Here is a 16838-nt window from a genome sequence, read left to right as displayed (position 1 = left end):
AAGAATAGAGTAAGAGGACAGTTTTAAGACCTTGAAATCAATGAGTCACAAATACAATTTTATGTGAATGATTTTTTATTTAATTTTTTTTTATATTTATTAACTATTTGTGCTTCTTAAATTAATAGCACATTACGTAATGGCCAACCCCTGCCACCCTAAAACAAATGATTCAGAGCAGTGCTTCTCATACGGTGATGAAGAAGACTGGCTGGAGGAAGGATGGGAGGGCTTTTTGCTTTTTTTAAAAAAAAAAAAAAAAGAAAGAAAAAGAAAAGAAAAAGAAACCAAAAAGGAAATAAAGGCACAACTAGCATTCACTTCTTGGGGTGGAAGAGTGTCCCCTCTTGCAGAACATTCTGGCTTCAATATTCCAGCAAAAGTTTCAAGGGCATGCATTTCTGGATCAGAGATGCAGAAATCGCTACACACGAACATCTCCTTTCCAACAAGCCAGTAATCAGCATTGGCGCCCTTTCCCGCCCAGATCAATCCTAGATGGGAAACATGGAACATTGTGCAGACAAAAAGCAACTTTCAAGTTTCTCAACAGCAGGATAACCTTCCCCACATAAAGACAGAAAAAAAAAAAAAAAAAAAAAAAGAGAGAGAGAGAGAGAAAAAAAAAAGTCAACTATGTACAAGGTGGAAAAAGAAAAATCTATTCCCATAATCTGTACAAATTCAGGCCTATACATTATTTACGTTACTGCAAAAACTGAAAATTCAAAACAAAAACTATGAGAACCTACTTTGTGACAAAAGCAATAGGAAAAAAAGTGTCTTTTCCCTTTTTCCTCTTAACTTCAGGCCTTCTCAAACAAAAAAAAAAAAAAAAAAAAAAAAAAAAAAACTCAGCAACTGCAAGGGTTTTAGACAGAGCACAGAAAAATAGACAAGAGCTCTGACATCTGTACATAATGGTAGAAATCAAAGTTCATATCTCTCCAACTAGAGGGTAGTGGGGAAGGGAAGGGATGTCTTGCTTTGCTCCTGCTGACTGGTCACAGGATGTCATCACTGGCGGAACTCGAGCTCGTCAACACTGATTACTTTAGTAGACGGCATGGAAGGGAGGGGCTGTTGCAGCACGTCGGAACCAAACCACTTGGCCAGACCCAGAGGAGGGCTACCACCTCTTCGCTGGGAATGGTTTGTCCGATGAGGACCGTGGCTCTGTGACTGGGGGCCTCCTGATGGAGCCACTGGCAGATCTGTGGAGAAGAAAGAAAGAAAGATAAATAAATAAATAAATAAATAAATAAATAAATAAAATAAAATACATACAAATCCCATACAACAAAAAAAAAAAAAAAAAAAAAAAAAAAAAAAAAAAAAAAAAAAAAAAAACACAACAACTAAAAATTTAATTGCATTTATTAAGGATGTAACAGTATTACCAATATTGTGGTATCATCGTGGTCACATGACAATATAAAATGATAGGTCTTCCGGGCAAAAAAAAAAAAAAGTCTAGTTTTTAAAACATTTAATCTACTTCTAACATAAATGGTCTTTGAAGTTGTGTTTTGGGTCATTATGCTTTTGTACAGTATCTGTCAAACAAACTAAAACCAAAAGCACAATATGGCTTAATTCCTTCATCAAGTCTGTTTTTGCTGCGTTTTCCATCAAAATAAAAGCTGTACTGCCGTTTCCGTCAAAATAAAAGCTTAAAAGTGCAGTATGAATTGCTGAGAACTAGCAGTTTAAATGGGTAATGTTACTGCAGTCCAAGTTCAAAATATCTTTCAAGTGTAGAAATGAATAAAAGTAGTATTGTAATTTCCCTATTGACATGCAAAGCAAAAATAATATACCTATGAAATATTCATTTTCACTTATTTTACAGTCCAATTGTTTTACAATATACTGAAACTTGTTTACAATATATTATATTCTAATTAGTTTGGCTTCCTAAAACACCAGTGTGAATGTAATTTAGACTGAGACAGTATATCACAATTAAAAAGTTCAGGTACAAGTCAATTTACTGACTTTTTTCTGACTTAAGTTTAAGTTAAGTTTCTTAGTTAAGAACATGGGTTGGAGCTCAATATTGTACTCTCAAATTGCATTAGATAGAGTAATTTAACTTAATACAATTTTTTTTTTTTAAATATCAGAATAAATATTGTATCGTGGACTTCATATTGAGATATTTATATTGTTACATCCCTAGTTTATCATTCTAATGTAATAATTGTACAACACTGGTGCTGTTCTTACTTGGTCTCTGCTGCTGTTGAAGCTGTTGCTGCATGACTGCTAACTGCATGTGTGTTCCTGCAGCTCTAGGGGCAATAAGTGGATGCCCTGCAGGACCAAGTGGATACAGAGGCTGCCCTAAGAGGGCTGGGGGCAAACTCTGAAGCTGAGACAGGTCTACGGCTTGAGGGAACATGCCTGTTTACATGGAGGGAGAAAAAAAAATAAAATTCATCAATAATTCACTGTTTTCAGTTAACAGGAACACGTCCAGAACAGGTATGAATATAGAGAAATGTGTAATAAACCAACCTGTTTGTAATAATGCGGGTCCAAGCTGTTGAGACTGGATGCCCTGAGCCAGCATCCTCTGCATCACACTGGGGTAAGGCGGGGGTGGAGGTCTGACCAAAGGGACGTGGGGAAGCAGAGGGACTGGATACATCTGGGGTCTGGGGAAGGGAGAAGAGGGCCCTGGTGACAGCATGGTGGGAGTGTGGTGGCCAGTTGTTGAAGGAGGCCTGGGTCGATCTGGGTCTTTACTATGACGATTCTGAGTTGGAACAGGGGTGGAGCATGCCTTTACCCCACCAGTCTGAGGACCGCTGGTGTCCACATCATCCAGAAAGGAACTGGGTGATGGAGGCCCATCTATAAATGAAACGGAACTGCTTTAAACGGGAAAAGAGAAAGAGAGCTACCCCATTTATTCACCGTGCTCTGAACTCATTGTTTCATACCTTCCTGTGAGTTATGAGAGTTCACAGTCTCCTCCTTGCTTCCTGGTCTACTTCCAGGATCATCTCGACTTTTCTCTTTGGACTCGTACATTTTTTTGATCACAGAAGTGGGAGTGAAGGACGGAGACAGCTGCAGCAGGAAGAAAAGAAAAATGGTTGTTTGAACCACCAAGTCATTTTTGTTCTATAGAGGGATTTTTAGTATTCAAAACATTAAAATGGCTGTATAAAGCCTTAAATTGATAAATAAATGAGATGTATGATCAAAAGCCTCCATGGCAAACTAAATGTGATAGATTTGACTTACCACACTTGTTACTGTATTGCCAGGTGACGTCCGGCCAGGCAGGTGAGGTCCAGGTGAACGGTTCATCCTGGTTTGTCTACAAAACAAGAGATACAGAAGCAAATAAATGAAATGTGTTACTGTACACACCATTATTAGCCCCTACTATTCATTAGGCTACTCTTTTGGATAAAGCAACTGTTCATTTTATGAATAAGTGCGTATCTGGTTAAATTTCACTTTTTCAATTTACAGCTCTTAAAGGGATAGTTCACCCAAAAATGAAAATTCTGTCATTAATTACTCGCACTCATGTTGTTCCAAACCCGTAAGACATTTGCCATCTTCAAAACTCCAAGATCATTTTGTTGAAATCCGAGAGCTTTCTGACAAATGCAACTGACACATTCAAGGCTCAGAAAGGTAGCAAGGACATCGTTAAAATAGTGCATGGCTACGTTCACACTGCAAGCCTTCATGCTCAATTCAGACTCTGCATGACCCGCATGCACAAAAGAACAAAACAAACAGGGTTTCCAGGTTTTGCAACAAAATCCACCCAACTGCTTCTCAAAACTTACCCCCCTGAACCTGGTTGGGCTAATAATCACCTTAGTGGGGTCGCATCAACCCATAAAGTTGAAAAACAACCCACAGCAACAGTGGGTTGATTTGGCAACACTTGCACAGCGTGCTGTCATACGGAAGTAAACACAGAGGACATAAAGCAAGCAATTATGCATTTATTTACAGTGTGATCTGCTGTTATGCGCAGGCATTATGAAAAATAAAGACAGGCATGTGACAAAAGACAGCAGAGTTTTGAAACTTATGATATGAGCACTCCTGTTCTGCTATAGTTGTCAGCCCTGTAAAACTTATGAGTTCTGTCCCATCACACCTCCACTGATTACCTTTTACATCTGTCTTGATAACATTGGGTATGTAAAAGCTTTAAAAGTGTCTTCTGTCAGTGAAGAATTCTAATGAATGTCGATCGTAGAGTGTCGTAGAATGTAGAGTGGCATAAAAGTTGCATGAATTCCGACATCTGACCCGTGTCGGATTTAGTACCACATATGGAAGTGGAACAAATCGGAATTGAAAAGAGATTCCATGCGTTTTGTGCTGTTCACACGGTACTGATACTGTCATGAGTCACACGCGAGCAAAAAATAAATAATTTGGATTTGGGCCAAATGGATTTTGCCTGCAGTGTGAACGTAGCCCATGTGAAATCAGTGGTTGAACCCTCATTTTACAAAGCTACAAGAATACTTTTAGCGCGCAAAGAAAATAAAAATACCGACTTTATTCAACAATTTTTTCCTCTTCAGTGTTAGTCTTTGACGCATGCATTAACAAAAGTACCACAACCCATGTATGTGCATTCCTCTGCTTGTAAACAAGGCATCAAAGACAGACACAGAAGAGAAGAAATTGTTAAATAAAGTCATTATTTTTGTTTTCCAGGGTCAGAAAGCTTTCAGATCATTTTTTTGTTTTTCAAAGATGGATGAAGCCATTACAGGTTTGGAATAACATGAGGGTGAGCAATGACAGAATTTGAATTTTTGGGTACAGACTGATACTAAAAGAGAGAAGTAAAAGATAATTCAATGATTCAAGAAGTGGAAACCATTAGCAAGGCTTGCTTTGACACAACCTGCCTATGGTCTCTGATACTCAAAATTACCTGTTACGAAACGCCTTATCGTGAGCCTGTTTGTTGTAGCCTTGTTGGTACTGTGGGCGATTAAGAACTGCCAGTTCCTGCTGAAACAAAGCTTCCAGATTGGCCTGGTCAACTCCCATTGGCAAAGCTCTCATCTAAAAATAAGGAATTCATCTCTGATTAACATAATACAAAACCAAGAACATACAAGTACATTTTATTATAATTCAATGTTATCAGCTTTTACACAGAGAGAAAATATAGATTCACAGAAAGACTGATAAGTATTGTTAAGTGCATTTTAGAATGCATTTCACTGGTATTTGCGATTACATGTAGACTTCTTAAAATGTGAAAAGTAAAAAAATAAATTAAAAATGTAAGTCTTACCTGTGGCGTATTCCTGGCCCGATGCAAGTCTGGAATTTGATCCAACACAGTTTGTGGGCCACCAGGGAACCCTAAGATTTAACAAAAGATGAGTGAGGAACATGACACTCAAAAAACAAACAACAAAAGTGACATTCAGGTTCCAGAATCAACATGCCTATTAATTTAAAATCAGTTACATTTAACTAATTTTACCTGTTGCAGGAGGCATGCCCGGGAAAAAGTCCTGTATAGGGGCTCTCTGTGGGAAGAGTGGGGGTGAAGCGCGGTGGTGTACAAGGCCAGGCACAGGGGCAGGAACCGGGCCATGAGGGGCAACCAACAATTCCTAAAGCACAGAAGCACATGACATTGATTTGTGCACATGAACATCTGACAACAGTTTGCAGCATTTGTTAGTGGTTTACAAATCAGTCACATCATGTAACTGGGTTTGCTAATTTCCTGACAAGTTGAATTTGTTTTGAATACAATGTCTTGAACTTTGACAAATCACCTGAAAGATGTTTTTCTGCTGAGAGGCCGGTACCTGTGCCTCCGATAAGGACACAAGAGCAGGATCCACTGACTGCTGCTGTAACTGGACACAAAAATGAGGAGAAAATGATCATGTTAAGAGCTGGAGTATGAACCGGGCAAAAACAGATCGGGTACAATGCGTGCCATTTGGTACATAAAGTCACGCAAACTGATGGAATCTACATCATACCAGTGACGGCTTGCGCAAAAATGGTTAAAAACCAAGCACGTTACAAGAGAGTCACTGGAGTCAGAAGGGGATATGCCAAGCTATGCATGCAAAACGTTCACCGACAAGTCAGCCACAACTACTAAATACAAATTTATGCCCATCACTAGTCAAAATAAACACTCGTTTACTAACCAAGACCAACTAGCAAGTAAACAGCACTGGCGTGTGTTGCATGCAAAGGCGGGGAATATGAGCGCAACAAGCTGGGCAATCAATGCAACAGTCTCACACATGCAGCTTTACCTGAGGCTGGACAGCATGCAGCAAGCTCTTATAAAACCATGCAAAAAGCCAACAGCTGCATACTTACATTGCTCCCGCTGGCTTTGGGGTGGGTGGGCAGGGTTCCACTTGCCTTCATGGAGCTCACTAACTTATTAAATGCAGACATGTCAGGGTCTCGAGGTCGTGACGCACCCCCGGTTCCTTCCGTAAGAGCTTTTTCCAGGTGCTCCACCATGAAGGGCGTTCCCCCACCTCCACTGGGCTGCTTTTGAGGTAATGATGGAGCCGGCTCAGGCTGCACTTTCAGTCCCTTAAGACCCACCTCCACTTCCTCCAAAGACAACACCACCCCAGAGTTTGCTTTAAGCGGGCAGACAGAAACGGTATTAAAATTATTATTTTTTTATAAAGGACAATCTGACATTCTATGTTGAATGAGCAACATCTATGGCCTGCTGTCTATAGATTAAGTTGTAGGGCTGCCCTCGACTAAGATTTTTCTGGTCGACTAGTAGTCATTCATTTTAAGGATTAGTCAACTATTAGTTCCACATTTAATAAACCATATAAATCATAATAACGAGCCTTAAAGGGAAAGTCCTGCTATGGTGCCCCGAGTTTGAACTTCCAACAGTATCTCCACAGTAGTGGAAGCGCCTACATGTTCATGCATACTATATAATCTGAGAATATTTGTTTTCTATTCGAATTGGTTTATTTAAAAGTAAACATTTCACTCTCTATAGATAGCCTATATTTTTCATGTCTGTAAGACAAGTAGACACAGTTTCAAAGTTTCACGCTTAAGTTCACAGAGACCAAGACATCAGAAAGCGCATCCTGTTTGCTTTCATTATTTTACAAAAGCACAATGTTTTATTGTTACTCTGAGTGCACACAAACGTAGAGTCTTTACGGATTCAAAAGATGTATGACTTTTATTTGTATTTTCAAGAGCAAGTATCTGCACCTCCATCTGTCATGCAGTAAGTGCATTATTATTCAGCTTTCACACTCCGCACAGACACTTCGACAGCATACATTTTACTAGGTTATCATTTGATTGAGCGACCTTGTAAAGTTGCTACTACTTACATATTTCAGATGAAAAAGCCATATTTGAGGTCGATGATTGATGGGTAAGCATTTGGATGTCCTGCCCGATCTACTATATTACCACTTAGACCAGCCATTAACAATCTGTCTGTCACAGACTGCATGACTTCGCCACATCCTGTGGAATTTTTTTGTGTGACTAGGCGACTAATAAAATTTTCATTGACCAAGCCTCTTCTCGTCAGCTAACAGTTAGTTGACTATTAGGGGGCAGCCCTTTTAAGATGTTTGTTTGTTTGTTTGTGTGCATGTATGTATGCATGCATGCATGTATAAAAGCCTTATTACGAAATATTCCATTCAAAATTCTGGATATACAGGATGCTACTCACTGCTCTCCTTTAGGTGAGCCTTGTTGACATTCAAGTTGGACAGTAGAGGTTTCAGGTCAATATTGGCTTTATGCAACAGCTCCAGTATGTCCACTTTCTCTTTGCGTTCCACTGAAGAGATGGGGGTGAAGTACAAAGACGTACCCTGATTCAGAGATCCAGTATGAGGCTCTAGACCTGACACACCCACACACAAATAAATAAATAAATAAAAATATAACAACAATAATAATAATAATAATAACAACAACAACAATAACAACAACAATAATAATAACAATAATAATAATAACAATAATAATAATAATAATAACAACAACAATAATAATAATAATAATAATAATAATAATAATAATAATACATTGTTTTATTTTACATTTATAATAATAAACAGCTAAATAAACGCTTTCTTAGAGTCAAACAGCCATAGGAACCCTTTCTTAATATTTACGCAAAATGTCATGGCTGAGAAGCATGGTAAATTATCAATCCATCTAAAACCTGCCCCTTTTTCTGACTAGGTAAAAGTACATTATGAAGAGACAGCTGAAGAAATCTTTTAATCCACTTCAAATGTTTACTACTGTAGTTGACATTTAGTATTAAATAGTAGAGGTCGACCGATATTGGATTTTACCGATACCGATAACTAGGTTGGACCACACTGGCCGATACAGATTAATTGACCAATAGTTTTTAAAATGGATACTGAACGGACTACAATTTTAACTGTAGTGCTCTACAATTAAAAAAAAGGAAAAAAAAAAAAAAAAAAAAAAAAGTAGCCTACTGAACCATATTTTGTAAATTAATAAAAAAAAAAATTATGATTAATTATATATTGATCATTATCGTTAGTTAATTGTTCATTAATATTAACAAAAACAACTAACATTTTTTTAACATATCAGTAAATGTTGAAATTAACACACTTAAGGAAAAATACTTCTATTCCACAGCTTTTTAATCAATCTTAATGTTACAAATGGACTCATATTGTAAAGTGTTACCATCACATCAACAATCAAGCTAAAGATGGCCATCTTTAAATATCTACACAAGGTACACAGTATTGAAACTGCATACATATGGATATTGTGTACTTTCACAATTTAACTGCTTCTATTCTAGAACATTTGTGGTTATCTAATTCAAATATTAAAATAATTAGTCACACAATGGGTAAAAGTGCAGCGCCATATAGAAGAACTCGCAGCTATCCGGTATCACACACACTGGACGCGTCGCATTCAATTCAAGCGGCGGTCTACAAGACTTTATTTGATCACCAAACGGGCAAAAGTATACTGCTGTCTTTTCTCCACTAATGCAGCATCTAGTCAACAAATTCATCACTTTGTAATGACATGAAAACATGCACTACAGTATACTGTACACACCGTTTCGTTGTCAACGTTTTAAATCCGCCTTTGAAATGTCCGCTCTGTGCAGCGCGCAGTCACGTGTCTAAACAAACGGCACGTGCTGTCAGTGATTTCCGCCACTAGAGGCTGCTCCCGTGCTGTATAACAAAGACTATAGGGAATTTGTTGTATAATGAGAAAATTCTGAGCCGCTCCAGCAACAGACCCGACCCGGAAAAACTATCGGCATGGATTTTTGCCGATAACCGATAGTTCCGCCAATCAACTATCGGTGCCGATTAATCGGCAAAACCGATACATCGGTCGACCTCTATTAAATAGCCAACCAGGTGAATAAGACTGGAATAGGAAAGGGTTACCTGCTAGTCTCTCCAACTCTTCATGTGGCGTGGAACGTAGACTGCTGGAGCGGCTGCCAGATGGACTTCTGTTACTGGAGAACCAGCGGCTAAAACGACTGGCCATGACCGGACCCTCAGCAAGAACATCTTCAATCATCTGAAAGTAAAGAAAGAGGAGCCCTGGTTTAAACCGTTATAGCACAGAAGCCGGAAACAGCCTTGGGGGGGGTGAATGACACTTACGTGAAGAGTGTCGGCAGACCGCTTATCGCAATGGGGTGAAAATTGGGCATATTGGAGCACAGTTTCATTTACAAGACCCCCATATATTTCCAAAATCTAAATTATAATTTGGCGAACCCCCATCAAACCATCCCAAGTTCTAGCAGTATAAACGTAATACCTTACGAATTAGATGGGCATAAATTTGCATTTCATTGAGCTTTCTGTACAACAAAAATTCAAAACCAACAAACAGCTTGACGCCATACAACTGCAAAACCAACAATTTCATATTTCTAACACCAGTAGCAAGAAGCAACATATGAACCTCAAACGGGCTTGCTGAACTATTCTGCAATCGGCAACAAGTAACTATTTAAAAATAGATTCATTTAGTAGGCACATTTCTCTAACACTACGGACAAGCGAGTAGATATTCACAATCGATTTATAGAGAACCACATGAAGAGACATCAGAAGTGCTGCAATACAAATCTGTTCACAAAATGACAACTACTTGTATACAAATGCAAATGGAACACAATGTTATGGAGCGGAGTAAAAAAATAAAAATAAAAAAAGGCTTATGTTCAGTATAGTAGAGATTAATAAATTAAAAAAAAAAAAAAAAAAAAAAAAAGAAGTACCCAAGTACCATCTAATAACCACATGGACCAAAGCCCCCCCTCAAAACTAAAGTGTGATTCATCTATTCCTTCTTCCTTTAAGACAAGCAAGATATTGTGTGACCATCACCCTCAAAAGCATGCAGTGCTCCCCATATCTTACCGAAGCCAGGCCAGGCATGGTCTTTTCAAGATTGAAGAACTCATTGAAGTCAAATTCTCCGGGGGTTTGCTCAGGAAGAACCTCGGCACGTGGAACCTCCTGATCTGCTCCTGACTCTTGAACTACTTCACGGTCCTCAGAGAGCCCACCATTACATTCAACTGTAGGTGTGGAAGATTTCAAAAAAAAAAAAAAAGCATGCTGATAAATACACTTACCAAACAACAGAAGCATTTCTTAAGTGTGTGCATGTGTTACATTTGTACAATACATGCCTTCTTTCACAGACTCTGGTTTCTTCCTGGAACGTTTGGTCCTTCGTTTGTCATCCTCCAAGATCTTGTCATCAAAGCCAATGAGCTCAATGGTCTCAGATTGACTAGTGGGTCCACCAGAAAACCACTCTGGCTCCTCTTCTGCATAGGAATCATTTCTTCTTCTCTCACTGAACACTCTTTTGTCTCCAAAGTCTCTCTACAGTAGAAAACAGAAAACAATGTTTTATTCTTTGAACAATGCAATAATAGCAAGAAGTTCCTTTGTGTCAAAAAGCCTTAGCACAATACCCTAAATCTCTTATCCTTATATTCACGCTCTCGGTCTCGCTCTCTCTCCTTGTCAACTCGTGCATCCCTCTCGAATACACGTGATGCAATGATACGGCCGCTCCCTATGCGACGTGCTCCCCCCAAACGGAGTGACTCGTTCTCTTTGTTCTCCAGAGGGCTGACGGGACGGCGAGGGAGGGCGGTGGGTGCCACTTGACAACCACCGCCAAAACTACGCCGCTGTGGACTAAGAACCACCTCAAGATCATCATCTTTTACACGTTCCCGAGGATCTGGGGAAGACAAAGTTAATTTTGGTTTTGTTTCAGCAACAAGGTTTTGATAGCTGAATAACATTAGAAATGTATTGGCCAATTACCTGCAATTCTGCGTTTTAGTGGAACTCTATCCTCTGCATAATCTTTCTTGTATCCTTCTGCTGGACAGCTGTTTTCTGAAGAGGGATATAGTGAGGCATGCCATTTTTCAGGGTCCCAGACCCCATCACTATAGAGGAGACAGTACAGTTAGCACATACAAGGCTTAGGCTTTCCATATAAACATCAGTCAGTAATGTCACACTAAGAGTATTTAAACAAATGACTACTGTAAATGAACCCTTTGATTGTCTAATACTAGAAAGCAGCTGTTTGTTAAAGTTAAAGTTGCTAAAGAGCCACTGACAAAAGACAGACATAAACATTAGGTGTCGATGCTTAAAATAAGACAATAAAAAAAAACAATGTTTATGTCTACAAGAGAATATGCAACAGAAAAGAAAAGAAAAGAAAAAAAAAAAAAATCCCACTGATGTCCTGTTATGATCTTCATGCAAGACATGGTGCCACATTCAGAATTATTCAAACTAAACTGGCAAACAAACACTAAATAAAAAAGTTCACCTGTCATATTTCTCTGAAAGACATTCTGGCCTCTCATTGGAAATTGGCAGTTCTTTGATTTCCATAAGCTCTTCCTGCAAAAACAAAAAATATCAGCATGACATGTGTAGAACACTTGACAACTAAAATATTTAGGGTGCTTTCAGAAGTGATATCAGAGCTTGGTTTGGCTTGGTTGTGAACAGTTTTCCAACCTAGGAAATGAATCACATGAACTTGGAAGTTCCCAATAATCCTGAAGACCTTGATTAGCTGGATCAGGTGTGTTTGATTAGGGTTGAAGAAAAACTGCAGAGCTGTGGCCCTCCAGGAATTGAGTTTGAGACCACTAACATAAACAATCCCACTGAACCAAACACAACTTGCATATTTTGCTGATTATTGCTGCTCAAAATGGTCAGTTATTGTCATGTTTTGGGCTGTACTAATCGGTCAGACCGGGAAAAACATTTGGAGTACTACAGACTGCCAAACGTTCAAGAAGTACAAAAGTGCAAGAGACTGTCAGAGGAACAGTTTGTGATCGGCCAGATTGAACCAGGATTTGCAGGGCAAGAATCTTGACAACATTAGTGTTTGTTCTTATTTTGGTCAGGCAGGTGAAACATTAGGCTAATATCATAATACTGAACATACAAATCTTTACCACCCATTAACTTAAATTTGTAAAAATATTCCACCCTTTCCTGCTTACTAAGTCCTTCTCTATATGATTTAGCAGCTCTCACACACACACACACACTTTTCCTGTGGTTTAGACAGCATAAATCATCAGAACAATGCATTCAGAAGTACATTAACCATGCAATCCATGCTGTTGTTTACATCAGAGCACCACCAAAATGGCCACACAACGGTAACTGGTAAACGGTAACTGACCAAATCATGACGTAAATACAAACCCTCTATAGGTATTAAAATTCATAAGTGCCGTATGATTCAGTAAAACTCTGCGTTTTCTTGCTTTCCTCACAAGCAGGACTTACGCACTGCAAGCAGAGAGAATGTATATCTCCTTCAGCTCAACTCCCAGTTTTCTAGAAAATCTGCAGCACATTCACAGCATAAAGACAAGAGCTATTGAGCGTTGATGCTTTTGAAACAAAACCAAATGTTCAAAATCAAAATATAAAAATGAGCAACATAATGCATTTCACCATATTCTACTGTTTGTTGTTTCGAACAATCAAAGTGCAATGTCAAACACTGATTGTTTTAAATCCTGTCACATGACAACTAACATTCTGTTTTGCTTGATATTTTTACTTACAGAGGGTTTGCACTTACATCACAGTTTGGTCAGTTACCTGGACGGCAATACTGGAAAGGCTCGGATGTAAACAACCGCATGGATTGCACAGTTAATGTACTACTAAATACGTTGTTCTGCTAATTTATGGTGTCTAAATCACTGAGGAAAAAAAAAAAGAAAAAAAAAGGTAATAATTAAGAAATAATCCTAATATTTCACCTACCTGACCAGAAATTAGAAGAACAAACATGAATGTTGCCAAGACTCTTGCCCTGGAAATCCTGGTTCAAATGCCTTTTGTTCCTCAGACAGTTTTTGCACACTTCTCCTTGATTTGTTACAACTTTTGGCAGGCTACAGCACTCTAAATGTTTTTCCTGGTCCGACCAATTAGTACAGCCCAAAACATGACAATAATTGACCATTTTCAGCAGAAATAATCAAAATATGCAAGGTTTGTTCGGTTCAGTGGCATAGTTTACGCTCATTGAATATTGATGACGCGTTGTGAAAACACTTGAAAGGTATTTTGACTAAAGTTAAAGCTTAAAATGTAGTAAGACAGAAATAAAAATATCCATTGTCATCTTCTGCATCATAGGCTTTAAAGGGTTAGTTCACCCAAAAATGAAAATTGTCATTAATTACTCACCTTCATGTCAAAGCCCACAAGCCATTCGTTTATCTTCACAACACAAATTAAGATATTTTTTAATGAAATCCCAGAGCTTTCTCACTGTCAATGCCACGGAAACGTTCAAGTCCCAGAAAGGTAGTAAGGACATCGACAAAACAGCCCATCTGACTGTTTCTTCTCTACAGTGTCAGTCTTCAACGCGCATTCACAAAAGTACCATAAAGCAAACGTGTGCATTCCTCTGCTTGCAAACAAGGTGCAGCGCATTTGGGTTCTACGTCAGAACGCTAGCTTCTGCATCAGCAGCACCACACGCATGCGTCATGGTACTCTCGTGAACGCATGTAGGAGGCTGATACGAAAGAGAAGAAATTGTTAAAGTTGTTATCTTTGTGCACAAAACGTAGCTTCATAACATTGCAGTTGAACCACTGATGTCACATGGACTAGTACTTTAGTCCTTACTACCTTTCTGGCCCATAAAACGTTTCAGTTGCATTGCTGTCCATGCTGGGTCAGAAAGCTCTTGGGTTTCATCAAAAATACCTTCATTTGTGTTCCGATTGGAACAACATGAGGGTGAGTAATTATTGACAATTTTCATTTTTGGGTGACCCATTCTTTTAAATATGGTCTTTTATGTGGTACCTTGGGAGCTCTAAAAGTTACAGCACCTGTTCAAGTATCACACTATAATACCAACAGATCAAGATAAATTTCCTCATCAAAAGAGGTTCCCTTTAAGGGATCGTTCTCACCTTGGTATATCTGTAGGCGGAGGTCACTACTGAGTCCTTCACCGTTTCCACCATGTTTTCACCATTCTCATCCTTCTCCATGACTCAGGTGAGTGGTCAAACTGAAGTGAAGCCTCAATATCAGACACTCTGGGCACCTGTGAATGAAGTTCTACAGCATTACTTTAACCGCCATGTCAATGCAGTTCACATTTATTTGGTTACGTCTCAAAACACCACTACTACTACAAAAAAAGTGGCTACAAACAGATTGTGATTGTACAAACAGGCTTCAAGCAGTTTAGCAAGGAGTATATAAATCCTGTGAAGCATATGACAACTTCAAATTAAATTTAACTTAAATTTAATTTAAAAATGACTGAAAGGTTTAAGGATTTAATATAATCAGGTAAATGTCTGGCTCCTGAGTAGCTGTTGTATTAGCAAATGACGAGGCAGACAGCAAGCAAACTACAGAATACTAATCAGTCTAATGCAGGAACATTACGTTACAAACTCTCACATGAAAAACTCGTCTGTTTCTAAAAACCAAGCTCCTTTCTCAACATACTGATGAACTTACCTGATATCTGAAACGGTGTCACAGCACCTTCTCTCTCCTCGCCTGGACACCTCAGTTAGCTTCTGGCTACCTGTCCTATACCAAACTACAAGAGATGCTGCAGTCAGTCCAGAATTCAGACAGGACGCAGATGAAGCTTTCTGCTTAAAAATAAAGTTTCTCTGTCGACAATCTTGACAGGATGTTCGGATATCCCTTGTCACTTCAGAATTAAACGCTAATTGACAGAGAGAAGCATTTCATTAGCAAACTGGCTAAACTCAACAAGCCGACGCCGAGGATTTACTTCGGTTCTAATGGACAAACGGGTCTAATTTCCGCTTTTTAATCACACCTTTGGCTTGTTTCTCCGTTGGGTTTTTTCGTGAGAGCGAAAAACTTCCGAAAAATCCGTGGTTGTTTGTTTATTTATAGGCTAGTGAGTCAGGTTAGCAGGCTAGGAAACTTATCCCCACTCATAAAGCTGTACAACGTACATAAAAAGCGCGTCAATACACTAAAGCTCACATATATTAGGACCAATTCTAACAGATAACTGGGCTCGAGAACTTAAAGAAAGCTTGAAGTCCGACTGCAACAATGAATGTACCTCTGGGTACTTTCTCTGTGCTTTCTCTTTCGTCTCTGTTCAGTCGCAGAGCGGCGAATTTCTTCAGATCTCTGACTGGTTCTGAGAAAGGCCCCAATCAAGGATTATATAGTGTCTAATCACGCCTTCTTTAAAGTTTTTGGAAACAAACAGTCACATTTGATTGTAGTTTCGAATATAATAACACAGAACACCAGAATGCGTGGTTAGAAGTGTGTATTTTATTCAAGGAGGTTGGCAAGAGGCGTTATAGTATTTTAGAGCAAGAATACATTTCAGGCAATCAACGTGGCCACCTATTATAAATTGTAGTCACGTGACAGGCTTTAAACGCTTAGCTGAGTTGCTTGATTTTTTTATTTACATGATTCTGACCAAAGTTAAAAGTGTTTACCTGCTATTTATTCGATTAAATTCTATTATGGTCACAACAGATTCTGTTTTAGGTTTATTTGTCAGCCACGTTGGTCGTAGGTTTTCACCATGCAGTTGTCCTAAATTTAATTAAACAGTATGAAAAAAGGAAAAATAATAATAATTATGTAAGAAAATGCAATAACAGTATAAAGATTTCAATATTGTTAATTTATTATACTATTAATAAGATTTAAACAATAAAATAGAGTTGACTGATGTGTATAAACACAAAGTAATTAAAAATATATATGTAAGATTTTTAATGTTTTTTAAAGAAGTCTCTTCTGCTCACCAAGCCTGCATTTATTGGATCCAAAGTATAGCAAAAACAGTAAAAATGAAATATTTGTACTATTTAAAAAAACTGTTTTCTATGTAAATATATTTTAAAATGTAATTTATCCCAAAGCTGAATTTTTAGTATCATTTCTCATTTCTCCAGTCACATGACCATTCAGAAATCATTCTATTATTCTGATTTGCTGCTCAAAAAAAAAAAAAAAAAAAAAATATATATATATATATATATATATATGTATATATGTATATGTATATATATTCTTGCTCTCTCCCTCTCTCTCTCTCTCTCTCTCTCTCTCTCTCTCTCTCTATATATATATATTATTATTATTATTATTATTATTATTATTATTATTATTATTATTATGTTTAAAACAGCTGGATAGATTTTTTTCTGGTTTCTTTGAAGACTA

General features: G+C 38.2%; 1 protein-coding gene across 4 annotated transcripts; it reads right to left on the bottom strand.

Annotated features, from left to right (window-relative positions):
• Positions 1 to 66: 66 nt before the first annotated feature.
• eif4enif1 (eukaryotic translation initiation factor 4E nuclear import factor 1) lies at positions 67 to 15802 on the bottom strand. Of its 4 annotated transcripts, none has more exons than XM_051112100.1 (20): positions 15709 to 15802; positions 15120 to 15204; positions 14558 to 14694; positions 11911 to 11984; positions 11388 to 11515; positions 11027 to 11301; positions 10736 to 10934; positions 10461 to 10621; positions 9468 to 9606; positions 7724 to 7900; positions 6361 to 6635; positions 5796 to 5879; positions 5495 to 5627; positions 5300 to 5370; positions 4931 to 5064; positions 3256 to 3331; positions 2949 to 3078; positions 2521 to 2859; positions 2230 to 2406; positions 67 to 1214 (listed from the first exon to the last, which is right to left on the bottom strand). In XM_051112100.1, the coding sequence occupies exons 3-20, from the start codon at positions 14636 to 14638 to the stop codon at positions 1018 to 1020; spliced, it is 2850 nt and encodes a 949-aa protein (XP_050968057.1). In that variant the 5' UTR covers positions 14639 to 14694; positions 15120 to 15204; positions 15709 to 15802; the 3' UTR covers positions 67 to 1017. The 4 variants fall into 4 exon arrangements, with proteins under 4 accessions (XP_050968057.1, XP_050968058.1, XP_050968056.1 ...); XM_051112101.1 differs by having other exon boundaries at positions 15454 to 15781; XM_051112099.1 differs by having other exon boundaries at positions 15120 to 15781.
• Positions 15803 to 16838: the final 1036 nt, after the last annotated feature.

This window comes from Labeo rohita, chromosome 6 (assembly GCF_022985175.1).
Source record: "Labeo rohita strain BAU-BD-2019 chromosome 6, IGBB_LRoh.1.0, whole genome shotgun sequence".
In the NCBI taxonomy this organism is placed as follows: Eukaryota; Metazoa; Chordata; class Actinopteri; order Cypriniformes; family Cyprinidae; genus Labeo; species Labeo rohita.
The sequence above is the reverse complement of the archived record's forward strand: the minus strand, read 5'-3'. Positions and strand labels throughout refer to the sequence as shown.

Bases quoted from the DNA above. Each gene is read 5' to 3' on its own strand.
- eif4enif1 (XM_051112100.1), bottom strand. From the start codon at position 14,638: ATGGAGAAGGATGAGAATGGTGAAAACATGGTGGAAACGGTGAAGGAC. The intron at 10,935-11,026 runs GTATTGTGCTAA...TTTCTACTGTAG, and splicing joins ATAAGGATAAGAGATTTAGG to AGAGACTTTGGAGACAAAAG. The intron at 2,407-2,520 runs GTTGGTTTATTA...CCATGTAAACAG, and splicing joins ACCCGCATTATTACAAACAG to GCATGTTCCCTCAAGCCGTA.